Raw genomic sequence first — 16,261 nt, 5'->3', positions numbered from 1 at the left:
ACAATTTAGAAAATGGTGTTCCTAAATAAAACGAATACCTTACTTACCCTACTACCCTCTACATTTTCCTAGTTACACAAGCACATTCCCTGCTCTCTGACAAGTTTACACGCACATTTACTGCCACTTAATCAATGACGGCTTCTACCTAAAACACACGTTTTTTACCCACATAAGTCGGATTTTCATTGTTTTCATTACCTCTTGCCCGGTTTGCTATTGTTAGCAATACCAGTTAACGCATTACGCCGTTTTCTGTGCATGCAAACAGCGTAACATGTCCACAGATAGAAGTTGAACATGCCTGTGTGAACGACTGATTTAGTGACACAAATAAGACAGAAGTGCTTATAACTTTATGTTACTGCAGCTTTTCACAACTGTTGATACAGGGGGCAGTCATGTTGGATTTTGAACTCGGGCTACTGCGAGGTTGTACGCGTTCCGAACTTCCGAGCTCGTAAATCCGAGGTCAGGGGACGTGTTTACGTCTTTGACCTCGTTAAAACCGAGTTGCGAGGTAAATAGAACGCGGCATAAGATTACATACAGTATCTTTGAGTTGCGCAGTTTTTGTTTTCGTTGAGCTTTGCCACTGCCGTGCACCCGATACACTGTTTAATATTAGGAGCTGTACAGGATACCGGTACTTCCCATTATACTGTATAATGCAAAGATTATCACATGAACAATAAGACAGTGAATTGAAAGTCATTTTTCACCTGAATATGGCTAAAGTAGCTAGAGTTAATTTTTAAACATCTGAGATAACTGAAAAAGTGCAACAGAAAAGGAAAAAAAACAGGACTCAAGGTTTCAACGAGGTTTATATTGCTGTAAACATATGAAATAAATCATAAAGTACATTCCAAGTCAGTCACTTTATGGCATAATGAGAGGATATACAGTACAAGTCGAAAGAGAAACAAACGGAAGGCTACTTTAATTTGACTGACAGCTCAGTGAACATAAAGCAGTAGCCTGGGACATGTGATTTGAACAAATAAATGTTATTCTATTTCTATCTCCAAGATAATACTGCAATTTACAAGTAATGTCTATACACATTAGTGAATAAATAAATTAAAATGTAACAACTAAACCAAAATATTCACATACATAATTGATCCCACTTATTCATAGGGGAGAAATTAAATATTATTTTAGTTATTTACAACCCACAAGTCACATTTTGTGGATTTTTATGTAGAAAAATAAAGATTCAAAACACAGCAAAGCTAAGGAGGGGCATCACAGTGGTCCTAGTCTTCATTGATTTCAGTCATCGCATTTCCTTTGCATCACTTCATCTGCTCACACTTTGTACTTCTCCTTGGCTTGATCATTCAGTATACAGATGTGCTGTGAAACAAATAAAAATAAACCAGAGACAAGTCAATTCATGCATTTCTATTGTCCAGAAATTTGATTTTTTGTTCAAATTCGACATTTTGTTCAGCTAGTCCAGGGCTGTAGCTACCATTGAGGGCACCAAGTTCATGTCCTCTGTATTGTTTTATAAAGAGACTGTTTTACCAACCTGAGGAGGTCTTTACATTCTACAATTAATCACAAAATAGTCATGGACTTTTTAAATTCAGACTTTTTCTAAGAAAAAATGTAATTAAATTTGAATGAAGTATACAGTAAGTATTTAGCAATTCTCCACCACAAAAGGCATTTTTCACATTTTGACATGTCATAATAGCATATTAATAACATTAAAGATGGTTCAGTTCTAGTTCCGTGTGACAAAATGTGTACTCGAAACAGCAGTAGTCATCCAAAGGAAAAGAAATATAAAAGAAAACAAAAAATGAGTATTAAATATTTGGCATTTACTTGGCAGTGGCGTTTGATTGATAAACATGCATTCGTCACATTTCCTATTTGAACAAAACAGTAAACTACACTGATATTTTGTATGCCAACTGCAAAAACTGTTATCTATGATAATCAGTATACTCTACATAGTGTATACATTTAAATGTAGCATGGAATTCACATCACAGCTATTGTTTAAAAAGATGTCCATCCTCATACTTTTCATCTTAAGTAATCAACTGCAGCAAACTTACACTGAGATCTCTGAAGTACTCATTGTAGTCCAAAGCGTAGCCCACCAGAAAGGAATCTGGCACCTCGAAACCAATGTCTGAAATAAAAATATAGACACCACCACTGTGAGTCATATAAAGAAAACAAACCACTTCTTTTAAGTGCATTAAGTGAAGTAAAACTGACTGATCTAAAATGAGATGCGGAAACATTTACTGTTATCAGAAGCTCTTTAGTGAACTAATACATGTTGCTCTTTTACTGTCTGTGTAGAGTTGTACTTATGCTGTCAGTGCTATGTAGTGGGAAGTCAAAACACTTACAGTAACAGCTGTCCTTGAGGGACAATCTTAAAGAGATTATTCAACTCAAACCTAAAAGCATTACATAATCAGAGACAGTGTGAGCAGGGAGTTTTCAGGCATGCGTTAGTGCATAAGTGCCAGGCTCTGCTATATTTGGAGTACATTTTCCTGAAATTACTGTTAATCTTGCATGGAAAATACAGCTTTATTAAATAACACACACACGTGTGAGTGACTGGCATGAAATGAGCATTATACGTTACTACACTTCATACATTACATAGCCATTTTATCAAACCAATCACAATCATCTTGGGCGGCGCTAAGAGCTGTAAGGAGCAACGGCGCCTCTGCAAAATAGCCTCGGGAAGGAACTTGTTTTGGTGAAACGTGTACGATCAAAGGTTGTTTTAGTCGTGCAACAGAAAACTCTGATTGGACAGATAGTCTAGCTAGCGGTCTCGATTTACCCTGCAGAGATCTGAGGAGCAGTTAACCATAGTCCTCACAAATCGACCAGAGTTTAAAATGCCAACACAAAGAAAGCCCAAAATAATTTGGAATTTCCGGCGGCACCGGAGCAATCCCAGGAAGTGGAACGCCATGAATATAGACTATAGATAACATGTCTAAGTGTGAATTGAGTAAAGAGGCACTCACAGTCCGGTCTGTACCCTGAACTCCTCGGGGTCCTCTTAACCAGAAGGCTGGAATTACACAGAGAGAAAACACAGGATATTTGAAACAAAAGCCCTAAAAGAGATGTTAACATGCCAAAGAGAAAAAGCAGTTGTCACCACAACCTTTTCAGTGCAGGTTTTAATCCTGACAGATGGCACCTATTGCCTGGTACACTCGCACAACACCTTGGCTAAACAGGCTAAGTGGTGCCAATGAATAGAGGTCGCCTGTCTTAAAGCTCAATTCACAGAAGGAAAAACTATTAAAATGATTCTGAATAAGTAAAGTATATTGTTTCTAAGGGTGGTTAACTCTGTCGCCTCACAGAGAGAAGGTTCTAGGTTGGAGCCTCTCTGTGTGGAGTTTGCATGCTCCCTTCATGTCTGTGTGGGTTTTCTCCCAAAGTCCAAAGACATGCAGGTTAGGTTAATTAGCGACACTAAATTGTCAATTTGAGTGTCTATTCAGCTCTGTTGTATTGGGTGGCAGCAGAAAGGTCAGTGGTTCATATTGCAAAATCTCTGCAAGATAAGGAACTGTGACTATGTCGGGAAAAAAGGTTTTTTTGTATGTGTATGTGAATTGGGTAAACTGGCCATTTAAGAATTGTATTTAAATATATAGTTCAGTTAAGAATTGTTATTCACAACGGAAGCTTGGCAAGAGACATAGTGTCAATAAATGATTATAGGGCCAACATCAAAACTACTATATGTTATGCAGGTATCAGAGGAAACCCACATTGCTTCAAACACATTTCCTGTTTCAACCAGCTATCCGGAATAAATCCGAGAAATGGCCTCTACTTCCACAGTGCAGTTAAATTAGTGCAGCAGATTAACTCTTAAGCTGCCCCCTCCCTCCATCACATTACATCTCTAAAGCAGTCCTAAAGGAGAGCGTCCATTAGCCAAGAGCCCTGTTATATGCACTCGTTCTATGGACATACCAGCCAGTTACAGTGGAGGTCTATAATTCAGCCTCCTGGATGGTGCCTACCTTACAACTTTAACCATCTTGGGATTGCATTCACTCAGCAGGGAAAGTAACGTCTGCATCGTCCTTCCTGTCTCCACAATATCCTTTTTATAATGCAGGACATCGGAAGTGGTCACATTAAAGTGGAGGCATAAACATAACATACGTAAAAATATGACATTTATATAACTCATGTACAAAAGACGGTGTTTTATCTCCAATTGGTTTTACTCTAAAATGATGTCTTCCATTTTAAAACAATGAACAAATGCAATAAACATTACAAGGGTTGGGTGGCATGACAATGTATATCGTGAGATGATGTGGATTTTTCAACGATAAAGAGATGAATCCATTCTGTTTATGCCAAGGTATTTATATCATTGTGAACAGTATTGCATATCAGTGAGCAGGATTTATGTATGGCAATATTGGATTGGATTGAAATGTCATTTACAATATCATGATATACAATTATTCACAATACAAATCACAAACTGATTTTACCATATCGCCCAAAAAAAAAACAGACTAAAGAAGAAAAGTCTTACCTCGACAATCAAAACATTCTGCAAAAAAAAAAAATGAAAGGACATTTGATGAAGTATACAGCCATACAAGACTGTGTAACTGAAGTACTTCTGCCTGACAAACACTTGTGGACTAACCTTGCCTGAGAGATTGGACAGCTCATCCCCTCCTATGACTTTGACACTGTTTGTTGACTGGTCATTCTGGGGGACACAAAGAGGAGACAATATCATTAAAGGTGCTGTAGGTAGGATTGCGAAGATCCAGGACTTAGCCAAAAAATGTGAACATCAACAACTTCTCACTCTCTCCCCCCTTTCTGCTAAAGCCCAAAACGGTCTCCTAAGCCCCTCCCCCCACAAGGGAGAATGAATGCGTGTGCATGAGCAGTGATTGACATAAGCTGTGGATTTTTGCAAATCGCACTACAGGCTGTAGGTGGTGCCAGAGGAGCCGGATTTTTTTTTTTAAATTACCTGCTTCATGTAGTTCTACTGGAACATAGGGTCAGTTTCAGCAAATATGACAGAAAGATAGTTTTATAAGTTACCTACTTACCTACTGCACCTTTAAAGGACAATTCCGGCCCACTCTGTCGCTGTCTGGGACATGTTTTCATGCTAATTGATTGTGTTTGTAGCTTGAAAGCAGCTAGCGCAGATCGCTGATTAGCTTACAGCGCTAGTATTTGGGGCACAGGGAAAGTAAAAATAAATCACTATTTTTGTACCACTAAACAGGCTCAAACTATCACCAAACTTCAACGGTAGCATAGTGAGGGTCCCTACATGTTAACCGAAGCATTGAGAACTTTGTAAGTACAGACAGTTTATTGAACGAAGAGTTGCGGGAGCGCCGTGAAAGGGCTACGAGAGAGAGCTATGCCGCAACAGAGCCTCGTACTTCGGGAAACTGGTGGTGTACCTGCGGACATTGTGAAGCTATGGCCACCGAACAGGAGTGTCTGTGTTGCACGGAGTGGGACCTGTTGCGTCGCAACACCCAAGAGACGCAGTGTTTTGTACAGTCTGAAGATTCCCCCTCTCTGATAAACAGGACTGTACTTGAAACTTTTTTCCATGTCCCGAAAATAAATTGGAGACGGCGACCCAGACCGGAGGGACCAGATGGACAGTTATCCACTGAGTAAGTAAACTAGACAAGTTATGTTTTACATCGGTGCGATTATTTCATATATATTGAGCAAATTGCTTTTGACTTTAGTTTGCGTCGCCAGCTGTAAGTCATGACTGGTTTCCCGAAGTACGACGCACTGTTGCGGCATAGCTCTCTCTCTCTCCTAGCCCTTTCACGTAGCTCCTGCAGCTCTTCATTCAATAAACTGTATACTTACAAAGTTCTCAATGCTTCGGTTAACATGTAGGGACCCTCATTATGCTACTGTTGAAGTTTGGTGACATTTTGAGCCTTTTTAGTGGTACAAAATAGCGATTTATTTTTACTTTCCCTGTGCCCCAAATACTAGCGCTGTAAGCTAATCAACAGTCCGGCCGCGCTAGCTTCTTTCAAGCTACAAACACAATCAATTAGCATGAAAACATGTCCCAGAGAACGACAGAGTGGCTACACATCCGTTATTAACCCCTAGGTTCGTTTTGCACCGGAATTGTCCTTTAATGTAACATTATCCGTCTCAGTTTAGATTAAGCTTTAGATTAAGAATCCTCACCACAAATCGTAAATTATGACTATAACTATGGATGTATGAGACCGAACAATGACCGTCACCATCTCTTGTCGTTGCCACCTGGATTCTCTATAAAATAATAGTCATGTGACCTGCTCTTATAAGGTTACATGACTTTGTTGACATAATGTCTCAAGGATAGGATGAAGGATTGCATCATTCAAGGTAAGACCGTGGTGAGTCGCAGTCTGAGTGAGGTCGAAATAGATCTACATTTACTATACATTTTTAAATGTTTACTGCAGTGGCCCATTTCTGATTTAATGAGATTGTTCTCATTTGTCACCCCATATCACACACCTCACATTAGCACAAGTGTTTCCTGGAAATTAAATGAGAAAAGGCAGCTTACACAGTAGCTCTTCACCCTAATGAAATCCACTGTCAGGGGGACTGATTTATCACTGTTCTGGTTCAGTACTTTAATGTAGTCCAGGAGGTCTGCGAAGAACTTGTATCCTCCTTTTAGCACACACAGAGCTACAATGTGGTGTCCCCCCATGTCCCGGATTATGTCGCGGGCCAGGCGTTCTGTCCTGGATCAGAGAAGTAGGACACACAAAATAGTAAAGGCAGGGACAGAAAGAAAACCGATGCAATGGTTGCAGTACAGTTTTTATGGACAAGGAGGAGATGCTTTACATGATTTTGCACTTAAACATAATTGCTTACAATGCATTTCACTGCACTGGACATTTAATCCCCTGCCTAACAAACCCACAATCAAATGCACTTCAGGATGTGGGCTACAGTGATTTGTCAAACAAATGTGGCAGAGACTGTGAAACAGAAACGTATGACTTAACAAAAATATGGGAGTCATTTTTAATGTTTGTTGCTGGTGGTGATTGGTTTACCTGTCCATGATAAGCCCATGGGGGATGATCACCTTGTCCAAATCGTTCTCATAATGTCTGGGGACACAGAAAAGGTCCAGCTCATGGCCTTTCTCATCATCAGCGATCTGAAACACGAAGAAGCCAATCTTTTCAACTCAGCACAAAACGGTATACAGTACTGACAGAAACGTGCGCCAAAGACACGCCATCACTGTAGTCTCGCATTGCCAGACCAATCTCCACATACAGCGCTGTGGAGAAAGTGAATCCGAGTGAAGCCATTCCTTGCACCCCTGGCAACGCCGAGCCTCTCAACCACCTGTTTATACATTCATGGTTTATTCCCGCACACACACACACACACACACACACACACGACTGAGATTTGAGGGTTAACGGACATCAAACGCTCATTTAGTGTAGCACAATTAGAACACTCACATATTGATTGGAAAGCTCGTGCCACCTGCATGCAGCCTATCAAAACAGGCCTACACTGCACGGAGCACAACCACACCCTGACAAGTGAACAAGTTAACAAATCCCCCAACAAGCCAGCAGCAAACAGTTTACAGCCTCACCTGCAGATACGAAGCCATGTTACCGGCGGCGGGTCCTGTTCAGTCGCAGTAAAATATCTGAAAAGTCATGCTCAGGTGCTGAGTGAGCGAGAGGGAGGAGGGTTTGTTGACTGGAAGTGGCACGAGCTGCTCTACTCTTCACTTCAATGCCGCTGACAGCGAGCGTGCGCGAGCAGTACGTGCTATGCTTCTTTGCCGGGGTATAATCCCTTTACGTCAGAATCCAGTTTACCTACCCCGATAATCTGATTTGTCCGACGCAACCTGAGTTTAAAATGCGCCACTGGTCACAACTACTACTGCACGTTTTGGTAACTGTGACAGCGATGCTACTGCGAACGGTTTAAAGAAGCTGCAGATGACGCAGTTATAAAAATATAACTGATGACAGTTCCGACTCCCCTCACTAAAAGCACTAAACTGCTCCCTGCGTGTGGTTATATTGCATAATGTGCTCTGTAGCTAGTTTATAACTATACAATGGATTTTTATAGACGCTTGTAACCCAAATACACCAAGATGCCTACTCACTATTGCATCACATGAAATCGAACTACATCTTTATATATATAATTTTATATATAATATATAATTTTTTTTTTTTTTTAATGATTTTTCTTAATGACTTCACCTCACTGTGTACTTCCAGCACATGCTTTGGCAAACTTGTATTTAAATATCATGCCAAGAAAGTGAACGCAAATTTGACTTAAGGTTTAATCTCTTATGAAGTGGTATTACCATATTTTATAGATTTGTTAGTTTTGCCATGTTTGTATGGTATCAATTTTGTTAGTGTTAGTCACACTGCTTTAAATTATAAAGTTAAAACAGGAACAGTGAAAACTGCAAAACAACCCATTTTTTAATATGATCCCAATTTAATGAGTGATACAGGAAACATAACTTTTTCAATCTTACAAAAAAAAGCAACCCCAGGTGTTGTATAACAGCAGGAGCACAGGAACTATGACAACAGAATAAACATGTTCTCATAGTTCAAAACACCAAAGATGCAAACATCATCATCTTTGTATGATAACAGTCTTTATGAGTGCCACTTGTGACCGTGAGGCCAGATCTCAAATGACACCATTCCCCTTATAGAGTCCTACTTTTAGCCTGAGACCCACATACAGAACTGTGACTGTGGGCAGAAAGTAGAGCACCATCCAGATGAGATGACATGATTTGAGAGAAGACCTTAAAAGGGAGAACACTCATTTTTTCTTCTTCTCATCTTTCTTGGCACCATCAGCTTTTTCCTTCTCCTTGTCCTTATCATCTTTTTTCTCTTTGTCGTCTTTCTTCTCTTTCTTGCCTTCCTCCTTCTCCTGTCCTTCCTTCTTTTCTGCGTCTCGGTTGGAAATCTTGTTGTTGATCAGGTTGTGAAGAGCCACCACAGAGCGTATGAGCGAGGCCAGGTAGACCACCAGCATCTGGTCGTTGGTCTTAAGGTAGAAGGCTTTTGTGAACTCCTGCAGACAGAAACATAACATTCAGCAACACAAAACCTAAAGCAATACAACACACATGTTCATACAATATGAAATGAACAAGAATCTGGTGGCTAAATAATAATTACTGAGATTAGAAGCAAACTGACTTTACAAAGGAATGGTGAAACCATTGGACAAAAAAAAGTTTAAAAAAAAAAAGTTTAAAATGAAAAGAAGATTTTGGTTGAGTATTTTATCAACTAATCAACTCTAGATATCCGAATTACATTTTTTTAAAACAATGGAATTGTAGAGTTCAAAGTTTATCACAACATTTTATTTGGAAAACAGTATTGCAGTAGCAGTGTGTCTCACTTAATATGACTAAGTTTGCCCTCCAGTGGATAAAATGAGAATCTACTGCTCAGTTTTCAGTTCAATTTTTTTATTTTCTTCTCCACATGTATTTGGTTCACTGAATGATTTCAAACTTGTGCAGTAGTTGTAATTGTGCAGTATTTATAACATACTAAGTGTGCTCATTGTTAAAATCCAGTCACATAAGATAAGCAAAATAAACAAAATGTCACTTAAATTAAGTAAAATTACAATTGCTACAATTCAAAAGACACCAATGGTTACTAAAATGCTTACATGGTAAAAGTCGAAGTAAAAGCCCCTAAAACATAAAACGACATACCAGTAGATTTACGTCTGGCAGCAAGTTGAAGACATCCTGCAGCTGGTAGATGATCTGGTGGTTGATGGGAAGTTTTCCTGCCGTCACTCTCTCCAGGTAAGAGCGGATGTCCAACAGCTTCGAGTTAAGCCCCTTCAGGCCGTGAACCTGATTTGTGATCCGTTGCGACAGGGTGCCCACTGTGGTATCCTTGATATCTCTGTATATGGTATGTAGCAGATGAGAAGTGAGTGGGCATGAGTATGAATGTCTTAACATATTCTGCAAGGAGTTATCATTTGTTGATAATTTTCATCAATATGTCCTTGCACTTTTGGTGATTATAGTAAAAGTAGAAGCAAAGTTGTATCACTTATACTTAGTACTGTAATAATTATTACGAAACGCAATATGTGGCAGCCGGTGTCGATTCTGTGGCGCACCGCCACAAATAAGTCTGTGTGGGAAACACTGCCTTCAACCAATCAGACCAACAATCCGGGTGACGTGACAGCAGCATCAACGGTGGCCATCATGTTGAATATAAACAAAAAGCTGCTTGCTGTGGCTATGCTATCGTCATTGTGTAAAGCCTGCCTCAACGGTTGTGATTGGTGTCTCGATTTGGAAAATTGGAAATGGGCTTGAATGGGCCAGACTGACTTGCAGAGCAAATCTCAAATTTGCCGGAAGTTCGTCAGGATTTTCCCAGGCTAGGTTAACAGTGTAGCAAAGTGTGTGTATCAAAGGTTTGTTTAGTACCTGAGCAGGTGCTCCACACCCACTTCCTCAGCTTCCTCAGCTCCAATCTCACTGGTGACGTGTTCAAATGTCTTGGACGTTGGAGTACCGTCCTACAAATAGCAAATCACAACAATGAAAATACTTCTAACTCTAAACCAAAGTTTGTTTTCAGCTAGCATTACAAAACTGTTAAAAGAAAAGTGCAGTGTTCGAAACCAATAGATGTGACAGGATGATAACACTGCAGTACAAACGGTCACATTTCACTGGGAATACTTTCTAACAACTTGGACCAAAAAAGAAAAACTACAGCCCTTAAAAAAGGCCTCCCAATTTACCTTGTGGACAGATTAAAAGGTGCAATATGTAATATATTTACTGTATTAAATCCAAAAATGACCATAATGTGTCATCTTTTCTGACAACAATGCTAAAGCAAGTATTTTCTCCTTTGAAATGTCCATTCCATGACGGAATGTCTGTGTTTTGGCTTGTGTGTTGGTATCAACTGACTATTTTAACAGCCGGGCCGGTTTGCCAGATATGCCTGTAAAAACACAAACCCAGCGTGCTATAGCTGTAGTACAGCCATGGAAGCAGCAAACAAAGAAACAAGATCAACGGAGAAAGATTATACCGACCTAAGAAACCTCAGTGTTTCTAAAAAAATATAGCCAGCATCTAACGTTAGCTACTCTGCTGTGATGTGGAGTAATGTCTGGCTATGTGAGACAAGCGTCTAGCAACATTGTTGGATGCTGCGGTCTCAACCTGGCAACCTCCGTGAACTTCGAGTCTGGGGAGATGACTCTCTGCAGTATTTTGAATTTGGACTGCAGCAACTATTTTAAACGCTAGCTGTCAGTATTACATATTGCACCTTTAAATACAAAGGAGAAGTCATTAAACCTAAAATCTCCAGACGTGTCCAGGAAACCCTGCATGCATCATCACCAAACTCACACAACTGGAAATGTATTTATTATCTAATTTATAATTAAATAAATGCTCACTCCAAAACACTTTTGGAAACAACTAGTATTGTCTGCTTTAATGCAATCCATGATTCACTTACATCATGTATTTCCTCCACGGAGATGTATGCTTCTGTGGGTAGACCAAGATCTTTGGGCTTCACATCTATAATGACTAACACCTGGTAGGATGAAAGACAAATATATGAGCGACTTATTCAACATCAGAATGAATATGAGTAGAAGAAGGGGATGTCTCAACACATGCAAACTACACAGAGAAAAAACGTTAAGCAGTTACATACCGAGTTGGTACAGTACTGCTTGATGAGCTCATTGATGGCAATGTCATTCTTATGCAACTTGGGTCCTGTGTGGTACCATCCGACTATTCTTTCTCTGGCTGAAAACCAGGGAAGACATGTTATTCAAGTATAAAATCAGGGTCACCCCATCACGCAAAACATAACTGAATCTGGTAGACATAGGCAGTGACTTACCATTTACTTTCTTGAACATGCCATACATGTTCTCCAAGTAGTCATGATCCAGGAACCACACTGAGTCATCCCTGTCATCCTCGTCAAATGGCACTGAAAAGATACGTTGACAATGAATTAAAGAATTGACAAAATCTGTCTGTGGCAGACTTACATTTGCTGACTTTAGTATAATTTTGCTTCATATAGTGCTGTAGCAGTTATGAGTTGACAGTAAAATGCTGTTTAATGCATATCCACTGTTTTTACACATAAGTCTACTACCTACTAATCAGCCTATGAAAACAGTTGTGTAATGTTTTCTGTGGCTGTGGAGGAAGTTTTCTAAGTTCTTAAAAACTCTGAAATACACATTTATAACAGAAAGCCTGCATTACAAACTGGGGTGCATAACGTTTTAAATATGTGGGTATTTAGCAGGCAGGGAGGGTTAAATGAAAGATACAATTGAGTTGCATTAGAAGAAGTGAAGGATCATAAAGGACTTCACTGTTCTTGATTGAACATGTTTCTCTGAAGCCCTCCAAACGCTGTCACAATGTCACTCACCTGCAAAACTATTTGAGACGTCAAGAACTTTTTTATGCCATGATCCCAGAAGGACACCAACCACTCGTTTCTGATTGCCAACTTTTCCTATCCTGTAGATTGAATTGTCAAACAAAGGTTAGTTTACCTTAGTTTAGTCAGAAGTGAACGCAATGAATCACAAACTCATAAACATAGCCGTTAGCTAGGATGCTACTGTAAGCTAAGCTAATGCATAAATCTTCATGTTATCCACCGCTAATTAAATGAATGACGAGATGATACCATTAGTGCGTACGTTATAGCAAGTTCAACTACTATTAAAACCTAGCTAGTGTGTTATTGATTCGTTTAACGGTTTAACAAATATTGTTTTCTAACACTGGCTAGGTGACGAACGAAACTGATTTCACCGAGCTAACTAGCTTGGTCATCTCTGCATTCATTTACAATGGGGCTCTGACTCAGCAGGGCTAACATTAGCTTAGCAGCAACGTTACGCTTCTGGACATTTTAACTTCCAAATTGACATCAGGACTGAACACAAACATTGAACTTACTGACCTGTTAAAATGATCAACCACGCTGAGCAACACCAGTGGGTGAACGACCACATTTTCCACCGCTAACTCCGGCATTTTTGCAGTAAAGATAACAGCTCACAGCCCACCTCAACACAACGACGGCTACGCTATACACTTCCGTTTGCGTCTGACGTTTCTTCCGTTAAGCATTTTTTCCCCTCTTACTGAATTTGATTTGTGTTGTTTTATTTATTTTCATGTAACGTGTCCTTGATATTCTCACTGTATGTCCATCATATATTTTTTACATACATTATTTTTTATCTATGTGTGCTAGTGTTGTTTACCTGTATCTTTGTATATTGCATTTTGTCAATAAACATCGTCTCTTCCGTTTCTCTTGGCAACAGAGAGACGCGGAGAAAGGCAAAGGCAGTAGAGTTGTGTCAGCCGTTCACAGACAAAATGGCAGGAACTGAGCATGTAAGTTATCTATGTGTTTAGTGCATTTTTTTAGTTTCGGAAGCCTTTTCTTAAATGTATTAATAAACTTATTCATGTTTATATTAACGTTAGATATCTGAAAACACCGAAATTGCATCAATTAATTTGACGTTAGCTAGCTAACTTCCCCTACTGTAACCTTGTTAACTAAAATAAAATCAAGCATCCGTAAAGTTGCTGTTTATTAACTACTGTTTAATTAGCAGACTCTGTGAAACGTACATTTCATAAGTGGGTGTTTTATTAATCATCTTCATTCTATCCTGCAGGTAGAAGTTGAGGAAACACTAAAGAGGATCGAAGCCCATAAAGGTGTGATTGGAACAATAATTGTCGATGCAGAAGGTAAGCCAAAAGGCATAACGCCTAAATCTCCAGCACAACAGTTTTTTATCTGGGACAAAGGTTTACAATATTGTCTGACTAAACGTTTGATCTTTTCAGGTATTCCCATCAGAACAACTTTAGATAACTCCACGACGGTTCTGTATGCAAGACTTCTTCGCCGCCTCACGATGAATGCCAGGAGCACAGTGAGGGACATTGACCCTCAAAATGACCTCACCTTCCTCCGCATTCGCTCCAAGAAACATGAGATCTTGGTTGCACCAGGTGAGTGTGTAATAGTTAGATTTGTATTTGTATAAAGGCCCACTGAAATAAACACACATTTAATATTATTTCGGCCATATTAACAGCTGTAACTTAGAAGAGGCTCTACTGTTTTTACTACATGTGTCTTCTTTTATGTCTCTGCAGAGAACGACTATCTGCTGATAGTCATCCAGAACCCATGTGAATAGCTTCTGGACATTTCCATGAGAGTCAGCCTTTGGTTTGTCACATGGTGGTGCTTTATCTATAGGCAAAATATCTTTTTTCCACTGTGTTATGCTGCTTCGTGTACTGCATAATCCCTCTTCTTCTACTTGGAACTCAAGTATGTTGCCTTAATCTAGCCTAAACAATGCATTGTTTGTTCTACCTTATGTTTTTCCTTTCATTTTATGTCTTTGTGTTGCTGCTGGTACAATACTTACTAGATCATCCCTGTTGATTCTGATGGGTGACATATTCAATGAAAACCCTGAATAAAAGAAACAACAAATGCAGATGCTTCCATACAGGTGTACTGTGCATCAGAAAATTAAGAATTTAAACTATGATGTATAAAGATGTATAAAAAAAAAAAGCCGAAGTAGCTTTAAATAGGACTTTATATCAAGAGGATAATATCTATGTGACTTTAAAAGAGAGATTATTGGGCCTCAGGAGCTTCAGTCACAAAGACAGATGAGCAATCCTTGTGACTGGAACTGAACAGTAACAGAGTCTAAATCTGAATCAGTAAATGCCTGAATGCTTGGCTCTGTGTGGGGTTCTGATGGCTCTGTGCTTTGAGTTACATTTTCCTGCCATGGTGTGAGGCTGCTTGTCCCACAAGGGTCCCTTGAAATCAACGCAAAGTGATCAATCACTTTTATCCAGTGGTGGGAGACCTATTTAGATGCTTTACCCAAGTAAAAGTAGTAACATCACAGTGTAAGTCCTGCATTAAATATGAGTTAAGTAAAAGTACTTAAAGTATTATCAGAAAAATGTAATTAAAGTTCAAAAGTAAAAGTACTCACTATTCAGAGTGGGCCCTCTAACCTCACAAGGCTTCCATTGTTACAACACTTATGTTGATTTTGTTGAACCTGTTGGGGTGAGGAAACATACCCACTTATCATTCTAAGTGGATAGAATTTAGTGAAATCATGTAACTCCTGGGGCCCGTTTCAGGAAGAAGGTTTAACAAACTCTGAGTCTAACCCTGAACTCTGAGTTGATTTACCATGAGACGGGAAACTCTGAGTTTTCAGTTTCAGAACAGCTGATTCGAGTTGGTTCAATCAACTCAGAGTAGGTTCACTCAGAGTTAGGCGCGTGCGCCACCAAAATAAAAAGGCAGCATGAATGGAGCCATGATACTACGATTCACCATGGTAACAACCACAAACAAATCGGTCGGCATACTTTACCCCTCTGGAAATGGAACTAGGCCTACTCATGCGCACATACAGCGAGTTTGAATATATATGTTGTTAAAAATAATAACACGGCTGCTGCTGCAAAATAGCGAGAATAGGTGTGGGAGAAAATTGCTGCTCGAGTCAACGCATAAGCATTGACAGTGTATTCATTTCATATTTAATCACGGGTAACCTCTAATATTACTGGTGAAAACTGGAATGGTATTACACCTATAATTTCATTTAGGTGCAATCCTGCGGGCGAAAAAGTAGCTACTACTAATCCCATTCTGAGGCTGCAGCACCATGTCATCCATTTAATTCTTTTTAATGGCTCTCCCTGGTTTGTGTCCAGGGAACACTACAAAAACGTTTAAAAAACATTTCAGAGCGAGGCACACTTTTCTGACGGCTTTGCATAGCTACAGTGGCTACTAATATGCTCTACATCACCAATGAAAACCGCCGTTTGCAAAAAACATAATGCGACACAAAGAATCTGCTGGGATGTAAGAGCATGTCCACGGTGGGTGACGTTAGTGATATGAGGACGGATAAGGTAGCCTATCTACATATCTGATCAACTGTGAAGAAAAACGATACCTCTCAAATAGGTAGTTATCTGGAAATGAAAATGCATCTATAGTTGGGGCCTCAATATCATCTCCTGACA

At 39.5% G+C, this 16,261-nt stretch overlaps 4 protein-coding genes across 6 annotated transcripts in view; 1 reads left to right on the top strand and 3 right to left on the bottom strand.

Annotated features, from left to right (window-relative positions):
• nudt7 (nudix (nucleoside diphosphate linked moiety X)-type motif 7) overlaps positions 1-233 on the bottom strand; it is a 2,152-nt gene extending 1,919 nt beyond the window's left edge. Inside the window, exon 1 of the mRNA XM_078256787.1 lies at positions 48-233. The gene's annotated coding sequence lies outside the window, so the exon portion shown is untranslated. The remainder of the gene's footprint in view (positions 1-47) is intronic.
• The window catches only part of LOC144522033 (dynein light chain roadblock-type 2-like), a 15,396-nt gene extending 685 nt beyond the window's left edge, over positions 1-14,711 (top strand). Inside the window, exons 1-5 of one of the 3 annotated variants that reach the window (XM_078256791.1) lie at positions 12,604-12,683; positions 13,480-13,552; positions 13,843-13,918; positions 14,018-14,185; positions 14,333-14,711. In XM_078256791.1, the coding sequence (XP_078112917.1) occupies positions 13,535-13,552; positions 13,843-13,918; positions 14,018-14,185; positions 14,333-14,376 (306 nt within the window). In that variant the 5' untranslated portion in view covers positions 12,604-12,683; positions 13,480-13,534 and the 3' untranslated portion in view covers positions 14,377-14,711. Of the gene's footprint in view, positions 1-12,603; positions 12,684-13,334; positions 13,354-13,479; positions 13,553-13,842; positions 13,919-14,017; positions 14,186-14,332 lie in introns of those variants that run through there. The other 2 variants (XM_078256792.1, XM_078256789.1) reach the window with 2 other exon arrangements.
• On the bottom strand, positions 809-8,196 carry hprt1l (hypoxanthine phosphoribosyltransferase 1, like). Its single transcript, XM_078256788.1, has 9 exons — positions 7,682-8,196; positions 7,119-7,225; positions 6,614-6,797; positions 4,691-4,756; positions 4,574-4,591; positions 4,044-4,126; positions 3,024-3,070; positions 2,079-2,155; positions 809-1,362 (listed from the first exon to the last, which is right to left on the bottom strand). The coding sequence occupies exons 1-9, from the start codon at positions 7,697-7,699 to the stop codon at positions 1,315-1,317; spliced, it is 648 nt and encodes a 215-aa protein (XP_078112914.1). The 5' UTR covers positions 7,700-8,196; the 3' UTR covers positions 809-1,314.
• Positions 8,529-13,255, bottom strand: psmd7 (proteasome 26S subunit, non-ATPase 7). Its single transcript, XM_078256786.1, has 8 exons — positions 13,110-13,255; positions 12,567-12,658; positions 12,018-12,110; positions 11,823-11,920; positions 11,619-11,699; positions 10,562-10,653; positions 9,821-10,019; positions 8,529-9,159 (listed from the first exon to the last, which is right to left on the bottom strand). The coding sequence occupies exons 1-8, from the start codon at positions 13,181-13,183 to the stop codon at positions 8,902-8,904; spliced, it is 987 nt and encodes a 328-aa protein (XP_078112912.1). The 5' UTR covers positions 13,184-13,255; the 3' UTR covers positions 8,529-8,901.
• Positions 14,712-16,261: the final 1,550 nt, after the last annotated feature.

Source organism: Sander vitreus, chromosome 8 (genome assembly GCF_031162955.1).
Source record: "Sander vitreus isolate 19-12246 chromosome 8, sanVit1, whole genome shotgun sequence".
Classification (NCBI taxonomy): Eukaryota; Metazoa; Chordata; class Actinopteri; order Perciformes; family Percidae; genus Sander; species Sander vitreus.
The sequence above is the reverse complement of the archived record's forward strand: the minus strand, read 5'-3'. Positions and strand labels throughout refer to the sequence as shown.

Excerpts from the sequence above, each read along its gene's own strand:
- hprt1l (XM_078256788.1), bottom strand. Across the intron at positions 6,798-7,118 it reads CATGGGCTTATCATGGACAG|GACAGAACGCCTGGCCCGCG; the intron begins GTAAACCAATCA and ends TCTCTGATCCAG. Across the intron at positions 2,156-3,023 it reads TTCAGGGTACAGACCGGACT|ACATTGGTTTCGAGGTGCCA; the intron begins GTGAGTGCCTCT and ends TTTTTATTTCAG.
- psmd7 (XM_078256786.1), bottom strand. The coding sequence starts at position 13,183 with ATGCCGGAGTTAGCGGTGGAAAATGTGGTCGTTCACCCACTGGTGTTG. Across the intron at positions 11,921-12,017 it reads CATGTTCAAGAAAGTAAATG|CCAGAGAAAGAATAGTCGGA; the intron begins GTAAGTCACTGC and ends CCTGGTTTTCAG. Across the intron at positions 9,160-9,820 it reads TGCCAGACGTAAATCTACTG|GAGTTCACAAAAGCCTTCTA; the intron begins GTATGTCGTTTT and ends TTCTGTCTGCAG.